This window comes from Carlito syrichta, unplaced genomic scaffold, assembly GCF_000164805.1.
Source record: "Carlito syrichta isolate Samal-C Ts95f unplaced genomic scaffold, Tarsius_syrichta-2.0.1 Scaffold316369, whole genome shotgun sequence".
Lineage (NCBI taxonomy): Eukaryota > Metazoa > Chordata > Mammalia > Primates > Tarsiidae > Carlito > Carlito syrichta.
The window spans coordinates 182067-191110 of NW_007260465.1; the positions used below are offsets into that span (position 1 = coordinate 182067).

A 9044-nucleotide genomic window follows, 5' to 3' on the forward strand; every position below is an offset into this window, starting at 1 on the left:
CAATACACCGATCGGGATGCTTTTTCCACTGCTCAAAACAGTTTTTGAATGTGTTTATTTTGATGCCTTTTCGTGCTTCTGCCGTTTTTTGTTTCACCTCTTCCACATCAGCAAAGTCCTCTCCTTGAGGACTTTTTTCATCCAGGGGAACCCAAAATCTCTCAGGGAGAGATCAGGTGAATAGGGAGGGTGGGGAATGGGGGTCATGCTGTTCTGGGTTGAAAACTGCCGAATGCTCAGCGTGGTTTGGGCAGGTGCATTCGTAAACCACCCAATTATGAAACAGGCAAATGTGTTGAAAGAATCTCCAGAAAAAATTCACTGAGGTTGAATGCAGCCTCTTACAACAATGCTAGCTGGTATGCTGATGCCAATGGGTTCCCAGGACACTCACCTAGCAGGGGGAAGCCTGGACTACAAGGTGCCCACCCTCCAAAAGATAATTCCGGGTTTTTTTGGGTCCCCCTTCATAACCTGAGCAGTTCATGGGCAGGATCATGGAGGACCTTGTGCGGCATATCGAAAGTCCCGGTTCATGATGGAAGAATGGCAAGTTGTGGATGGTATTAAGCTAGAAACTGATATGGGCATGTTTTTGCATTAATAATACCAATCGAAGGGTGGGTGCAGTGGCTCATGCCTATAATCCCAGCACTTTGGGAGGCTGAGGTGGGAGATCACTTGAGTCCAGGAGTTTGAGACCAGCCTGGGCAATGTAGTGAGACCTCATCTCTAAAAAAAAAATTAGCCAGTTGTGGTGGTGCTTGCCTGGAGTCCCAGCTCCTTGGGAGGCTGAGGTGGAAGGATCACCTGAGCCTAGGAGGTTGAGGCTGCGGTGACCTGTGTTGGTGCCACTGCACTCCAGCCTGGGAATGAGATCCTGACTCAAAAATCAAACAAACAAAAGCACAAAACAAAAAAAAAGAAAAACAGACTTACCGTACGACCCAGTGATTGCACTCTTGGGCACTTATCCTAGAGAAAACCGATTTTCATGCAGAAATTTGTACACAAATGTTCATTTATTCATAATATTCAAAAAACTAGAAACTACCCAAATGTCCTTTGATGGGTGTATGGTTAAATTGTGGTACAGCCATAAAAAGAAACCAACTGTGGGCACACACAACTTGGGTGAACTTTAAGTAAATTATACTGAGCGAAAAGGCCAGTCTTAAAGGATGAACACATGCCACATGGAGCCATTTATGTAACGCTCAGGAAAGAACACAGAGATGGAAAGCAGATTGCGATTGCCAGGGGCTAGACATGGGGGTAAGGGATGACTGTGGTTAAAAACATTGGCACAAGAGGGTCTTTTGATAATAATACAGTTAAGCATCTTGAATGCAGTTGTGGTTACACAAAGCTACAACTTGGGACAAGATTGCCTAGAGCCACACACACACACGTACACAAACGAGTGTGGTATAACTGGTGAAATATGATGCACTCTGTGGATTGTGCCCGTGTTGGTTTCCGGCTTGGATGTTGTGCTGCAGTTAGGCGAGATGGGAATGAATGCTGGGGAGGGCCGGGGGAGCTGTGCGGGGGGCCTCCCTGTGCGTTGATTCGCAGCTCCCTGTGAGGCCGCCATGGTTTCAATAGAAAGTTGAGAAAGTAGCCGGGCTCAGTGGCTCAGCCTGTCATCCCAGCACTTTGGGAGGCCGAGGAGAGTGGATTGCCTGAGCCTGCGGGTTTGAGACCAGTCCGGTTCGAGACACCGTCTCTACAGATCAAAAATTAGCCAGGCGTGGTAGCGCACCTATAGTTCTAGCCACTTGGAAGGCTGAGGCGGAAGGATCGCCAGAGCCCAGCAGGTCGAGGCTAGGGTGACTGTGAGTGTGCCACTGCCCTTCAGCCTGGGCGGCAGAATGAGACTCCGGCTCAAAAAAAAAAAAAAAAGTTGAGAAAGTCAACGTGATGGCTAATTTTGACTGAATTAAGGAATACCTGGAAACCTGTAAAGCATTATTTTGAGGTGTGTCTGTGAGGGTGTTTCCATAGGAGGTTAGCGCGTAACTCCCAGTGGACTAGGTGGGGGAGATCTGAGCTCAGTGTGGGTCCAGGGAAAACAGAAATAGAACAGGAGAATGTGTCCATGCCTCTCCTGTCCTTGGACAAGAACTCCAGGCCTCCCAGTTCTTGGATTCGGCACTTACACCAGTGCCCCCTCTATGCCCCTCACCCCCACCCTGGGTTCTTAGGCCTTTGGCCTGGGACTGAGAGTGTCACTGTCTACTTCTGTGGTTCTGAGGGCTTTGGACTTGAATCAAGACACCAGCATCCCAGGGTCTCCAGCCTGCAGATGGCCTGTCATGGGATTTCTCAACCTCCATAAACTTGTGAGTCACTCCCCTGTCTGTCTGTCTATCTATCTATCTATATCCACCTACCTATTTATCAATGACAGAGTCTATCATCTACTTATCTATGACAATCTGTCTGTTTATTATTTATGACAGTCTATCGTTTATCTATCTACTATCTATCATCTACCTATCATCTATCAATCAATCTATGACAGAACATATTATCTACCTACCTATTTATGACTATCTATCTATGAATGACAGTTTATTTATTATCTATGACAGTCTGTCTATCAATGACAGAGTCTATCATTTATCTGTCTACCTATCTGACTTATCTATCTTTGTATCTATTACAGTCTGTCTATCTATCTATCTATCTATCTATCTATCCATCCATCCTATTGATTCTGTCTCTCTGGAAAACCCTAACACAGTCAGGCTCAAAACCAGCATGACAGTCACAGAAGCCATGCAACAGTGTCTCACCATATGTTTTGTGACACTGTTGCTGCTGCCGTCCCTATAAATGAGCAAAGCCCATGGACACTTCAGTGAGGCATTCTTTTCCAATTCTGTGTATTCACAGAGGAACTAGCAGTGTTTGTTCCTTGTGTTGTCTGAATCGGGAGGCTGTCGTGCTTTTGCTTTCCTTGGGCAGTGTGTACTCGTGGCCGGATGATCTCACCACAGCTTTTCTTCCCCCCAGGATGGTGAGGATGAAGGTGTATGTTTAGAAGAGTTCTCTCAGATCTCATTCTTTCTCTCTCATTAAACTGTGAAAGGGGGTTTATAAAGACATCTACAATGTCAAAAATTAAACATGTACTCAACCTTTGCACAATTTAAAAAAAAAAAGTTCCCTTCCTGGAAACTGGCAACAGCACCTGCTGGCTAGGTTAAACTGTTTAACAGCTTTTTTTTCACTTTACCCTGCTAGCATTACTTAAAAAATACCTAGGCCTCCAGAATGTTGCGGTTTGGCCCACTTGGAAAGTCCCAATATGGTTTTGCCCCATTTAAGCAAGCCCCCACAGCAAATGGGGGCCCTTGTGGTGGGACTGGCATGTCCAGCAGGCAAGTGGCCGCTGGCCCGCCTCTTGGCTAATAAACCTCTCCTTTTTATAACGTGTACATTTGGTGTCGGTGTCTGTGAATTAAGCGCTCGGTCCCTATTTCAAAACCTTGTTTTCATAGCCCCCAGTGCAAATGCTCGATGCGTCTTTGCTTCAGCCTGCCCTGTTTGGGGATGCGAGCGCAAAGCCTTTGGGTCCCTTAGATGTAACTTACTCATTGTATGTTCCAAGCTTTATTGACACATCCTAAGATTCAGCACTCAGTCGCTCAGAGAGCGTCTTGAAATTCTAAGCAGCTGAGAAATCCTAGGGCCTTCCCTTGCGCCTTTTCCCACGGTGAGTAACCTTGAATTCTGTGGGGGAGAGAGAGGGAGACACAGCAATTATATAGAACTATTCTTTGGAAAGCTTGAGTGTCCATTTATCCTTCTCCCTGGTGGCGGGGGAACCACTTCGTCATAACTCATAATGTTAAATAATACAAAATGCCAGTGTGGCAGTGCTTTTGAATACTGACAGAGACCTGAGAGATAGCGCTGGAACCACTTTAAAGCCAGGAGACCTTCTGTTGATGTCTTATTGGAACAAATCACCTCCTGTAAACTCCCATAAAGCCTCAAAGCTGAAGACCAAGGACAAGATCATTTCCTACTTGTATGGAGAGAGGAAACAAAGGGAGCCCTGGGTTTCCTGAGTGAACCCCTCGGTATTCCAATGAGGAGCAGTCCGCCCCTTATTGGGGCCCCTTGTTCGCCATTTATGGGGTCCTTAGGGCTCTGGTATCAACTGTGATCATAATGTTCTGTAGTAAAGATACATACCTATTCATCTCGGCAGAGAATATCTTGTTGTATTTCTGATATAGCGCCTTGAATTCTTGGAGGAAAAAAGGTGAGAAAAGTTTATGTCAGTGTCACAGTGCTGGAGCGACTGCTGAAGCTCCCAGTCCTAAGATGGCATAGAAAAGGCTTACAGACCAAAGCCAAGGAGTGGAGGTTTTTAAAACACCATAGGTGGCTTTGCATATCCTTCTGGCTGGGTTAGTCCTAAATGAAGCAATCCAGTCACAGACTGAATCATACATTCTGCATCCCTGTGCCTTCGGCCTTTCTTAACAGATTAAGGGATAAAAGAAGACACTACCAGATGTTTTCTGAAACTGACCCATAAGTGATATGTTAAGAAACTGACACATTGTAGTATTGCTACCAGAATGTCTTTGGCTGTCTGTATGATACTTTGTGCCTGTTAGCTTTAGACTGTTTTTTTTTTTTTTTTTTTGAGACAGGGTCTCATTCTGTTGCCCACACTAGAGTGGAGTGGTGTGATCATAGCTCACCACAGCCTGGAACACCTGGGCCCAAGAGATTCTCCCACCTCGGTCTCCTGAATAGCTGGGATTACTGGCCTGCCACCACGCCCAGCTAATGTTTTATTTTTATTTTTTGAGGAGAGATGGGGTCTTGCTATGCTGCCTAGGCTGGACACAAACTCCCGGCCTCAAGCTATCCTCCCACCTCAGCCTTCCAAAGCACTGGGGTTACAGGCATGTATCGCGTGAGCTGCCTGGATGGCTTTTCTGTTAACGATTGCTGCATTTCACGTGATCTGGTCTGCACTGTCTGGGGATACTTCTGAGACTCTCTCCAGGCTGAGCAGGCACAAACTCTGTGTACACCTGGGACTGTAACAAGAGTGCCCACATGCCTGCCAGTCGATCTCAGATGCCCTGCAGTCGTAGTGGGGTTTGCGATCACCAAGCCTCTTCAGAATTCCCTGGTTTTCCACGGTGATTCTCACTAGCTCACGGTTCCTTGTTTCTCTGTTTAAGCTGAAAAACACAAAACCCTGAGGTGGGTGAGGAAGGCAACACTGTCCTTGGATGGGTGTGGGGGAGGAGATGAAGTCATGATGTCACAAGTGCCAGGCTGCTTGAGTGCAGGAAGTCAGCCTTCCCGCCAAAGGCCCTCCGGGGTGACCTGCTGAACCGCACTGATCTCTGGAAAACATGCAAAATATCTTCAGGTTTATGTCAGTGGTTCTCAACCCTGCTGCCCACTAGAAGATTCTACTTCACTGGTCTGGGGTGGACTTTGGGACACTTTGTTCCCCAAGGACTATAATGTGAAACTGGGATTGAGAACCTCTGGCTTGTATCATGGGGGAAGGCCTCCCTGCGGATAAATCACAACTGTCTGGCGACAAGTTTTGGGTTACCTCACTCCTCTCAGTTTTCAACTTATACCAGGATACACGAGAACATAGGGAAGCCATTTTGACTGGCCCCTGCTGGCACATGTGCTGTGTCTGTCTCTCTCTCTCCTCCAAATTCTTTCCCTTGTATATATAGGGCTCTTTTGTAGCCCTAATCACACCACATTGTTGTGATTTGCATAAATGTCTCAGATACAAGATCTCGAGTCCTTTAAGGGTAAGGAATAATTTTGACCCCACGCAGTGGATCATGCTTGTAATTCCAGAATTCCAGCACTTTGGGAGGCTGAGGTGGGAGGATCGCTTGAGCCCAGAAGTTTGACACCAGACTGGGCAGCAACATAGCAAGACTCCATCTCTACAAAACTTTTTTAAAACAAATTTTTAAAAAATCTGTCTAAGGAAATAGACATCTCACGTCGTTTCTGCTATTCCTGGTGCCTAGTACCTAGCAGTTGCTCAGGAAATATTTGTGGACTTGATTTTAAGGGTGCCATGTCATAGTTCCAGCTATGGTACCATGGTCCAGATGTCTGTGCCCTTCCCCCAGATTCATACATTGAACTCCTGATGCCTAAGGTATTAGGAGGTGGGGTCTTTGGGAGGTGAGTAGGTGAGTTAGTGGTCTTGTGAAGGAGTCTGAGAAAGACCTCCTGCCCCTTCTGCTATGTGAGGGGACAGCACAAAGGTGGCAGTCTATGAAGCAGGAAACAGGCCCTCACCAGACACCGAATTTGCTGGTACATCTATCTTTGGACTTCCCAGCCTCTAGAACTGTAAGAAATACACTTCTGTTTGTTTCTAGGTCACCTGTTTATAGCATTATAGCAGCCTATAACGGACTAAGACACGTGGTCATCATTTTATAAACATGTGTGGTGCCTTCTTGTGACAAGCTGAATAGGACTCTGAAAAGTCTCTTAGATGACATAAAACTGTGTTTCTCCCCCCACAGCTTTGTTAGCCTTACAGATGCAATGCCTCAAAAAATTGGATTAAGACTCAGAATTGTTCCTCTCCACAGAAATCTTTAGTAAAAGGCAAAAGATTTATACAATCTGAAGAGAAACCAGAGTATAAAAGACGCTAGAGAAAAGTCCTCATTTTTGAAGTTTTCATTCTTTTTTTTTCTTTAGACTGGAAAATATAGTTTATTTAGAAAGTAAATCGGAGAGAGAGACAGAGAGGAGATTCACCCCTCTGAGGTAGGGAAGGGGGCCAGAGCTTCTGTTCTTTTTTTTCCAAAGTCTCTTTGGTTATCCCTTAAGATAACTCCCTGAAGTTCTCCTCTTGCTTGGGAAAACCTCACTCTGAAGCCTAAGGGGGAAGGTCACTTCTGAGTTTTCAAAATAAAACGGAGAGAAAGAACACTACCTCTTGGAAAGATATTCATTCCAGCAGTCCACCTTGGCAGGGCCGCGATGGGCGTCTGCGATTTTCTGACATAGTTGCTTATTTTCATACTCGATTTTGTCGATTCTCTTTTGTTCACCCTGGGAAGAAACCACACCTCACCGTGGTGACATCATTGCCACACTGCCCTGGCACGCAATGGCATGGGATCCCCCTTCTCTGGGATTGTGGGAAAGGGTATGTTGAGGACCACGGTGGAGATGGGGAGCAGAGCTTAGTAGGCTGGGGGTGATGTGTACAGGGAGGGGGAGTGTTCATGAGTCTTTGAGCTAGATGAGTATTGAGAAGGCTCTGGGAAATCAGGCCTCTGTAGGACACAGATTAAAAATCAATTAAATACATCGGTAGGGGGCAAGAACAAATACCTGTAGTTTGCTCAACTTAAAAATGTGGTGTGTGTGCGCCACTGGAGGCTTGGTGTCAACGGCCGGCTTCACTAGAGAAGAGGGACAAAAGGGGCCTTGTTACATCACAGGAATCCTAAGAGCAGCCTCAGAAAGCCACCGGCTAGACCATGACCCCGACTCACGAACAGTTTTGAATTAGGACCTCAATCTGGCTCAGGAATTTTAGCTTGGTTTCATTTACCTAATGAAATCTCTTCTGCCGAGTTTTGAGCAGAAATGAAAGAATGGTGAGGACTAGAAAAAGGAAAATTTACAGAGACAAATGTCCTTTTCATTCAACCAAAGAGCCTCTCTCCCACTTTTCCCAGTATGGCCAGACTGCCTTTCTGATTCTGAAGTCTCCTAATTCACTTTGGCTTTAAAGAGTTTAAAATGAGGCTGTGTGCGGTAGCCCATGCCTGTCATACCTGGATTTGGGGAAGCCAAGATGGGAGGATCGCTATGAGCCCAGGAGTTGGAGACCAGCCTGAGCAACATAGTGAGACCTCATCTCTACAACAACAACAACAAAAAAGGAAAAGCATTAGCCGAGGTGGTACACACCTGTATTCTCACCTACTGGTATAAAGATTGCCTGAGCCAAGGAAGTGGAGGCTTGATGAGCCATGATTGTGCCACTGCACTCTCTAGCCTGGGCAACAGAATGAGACTCCGACTTAAAAAAAAATTTTAAAATGAGTGTTTCCATCAAATGAACTCCCTGGTGAAAGATCAATTTTGTTATTGATGCTGAGGTCTCCTTGAACACACTCAACAGATAAGGCCATATCATCCCAAGGCTGTGCCCAGGTCTGGCTTACTGTCAGTATCTCTGTGAGGGACCCTTCCAGAATCCTTGATAGCAGTGTCCAGCTCACACTGCCCACATACCTATTTGTATTCTGTTCTTGTGAGATATGTAGTGGCTTAAGTCCAGTTTCTTTCTGAAGGTTGTGGTTTGCCTGTGGTTTGAGACGATGACAGGGTAGGCCAGGTAATCCAGGGAATTGTTCATCTTCTCTTTCTAGTCTCACTTCAGCAATGAGGCACCCAGCCTCTTCTGTGAGGTGCTCAGTGTCCCCATGCAGGTTGTCATAGCTACCTAGTTATGACATCAGAGGCAGGTCTCGGAAAAGGAGTAGGTAGCAGAGCATGTCTGGTTGTCTCTGGGCTTCTGCTTTTAATGCTAACCTTGGCCCAAGTCAAGGTGATGGGCAAGGGCCTGGCAAGCGTGCCCCTGCCTGGAATGCAGATGCTGTGCACCACCATCAGAAGGAAAGGAGGGTGGGAAGGCTTGGGGTGGCGTGGGCCTCGAGGAGTCCCGGCCTCGGTGACATACTTGGGTCCTAAGCGAAGTCGTCTCTGCTGCAGTGGCTTCCCTGAAGGTGTGAGACCACATGCTTTGGGGCGGGGGGAGAGGTGAAAGATGACCTTGACATGCCTTCATTTTGCGGATTTTGCAGGAAACGGACGGCCAGCGCCGCAGCAAAGCTGCTCAAGAACCAAGCCAAGTGGCAGGGCTGGGTGCTGGGTGTGGGTTTCCTGAATCCTGGAGACTTGTTTGCTCTTTGGGGGGAAGGGAATTGCCATTTTTCATGGCATGGGGAGGGCAGCTTTCTTGTCCTCAGTGGGAACTCAGGAAG

The 9044-nt window shown here is 46.7% G+C and overlaps 1 protein-coding gene across 2 annotated transcripts; it reads right to left on the reverse strand.

Moving 5' to 3' along the window:
• Positions 1 to 3605: 3605 nt before the first annotated feature.
• On the reverse strand, positions 3606 to 8444 carry CUNH17orf105 (chromosome unknown C17orf105 homolog). Of its 2 annotated transcripts, none has more exons than XM_021707075.1 (6): positions 8293 to 8444; positions 7381 to 7451; positions 6977 to 7095; positions 5096 to 5219; positions 4210 to 4264; positions 3606 to 3733 (listed from the first exon to the last, which is right to left on the reverse strand). In XM_021707075.1, the coding sequence occupies exons 1-5, from the start codon at positions 8414 to 8416 to the stop codon at positions 4214 to 4216; spliced, it is 489 nt and encodes a 162-aa protein (XP_021562750.1). In that variant the 5' UTR covers positions 8417 to 8444; the 3' UTR covers positions 3606 to 3733; positions 4210 to 4213. The 2 variants fall into 2 exon arrangements, with proteins under 2 accessions (XP_021562750.1, XP_008072400.1); XM_008074209.2 differs by having other exon boundaries at positions 3606 to 3741; positions 8293 to 8416.
• Between the last annotated feature and the right edge of the window lie 600 nt (positions 8445 to 9044).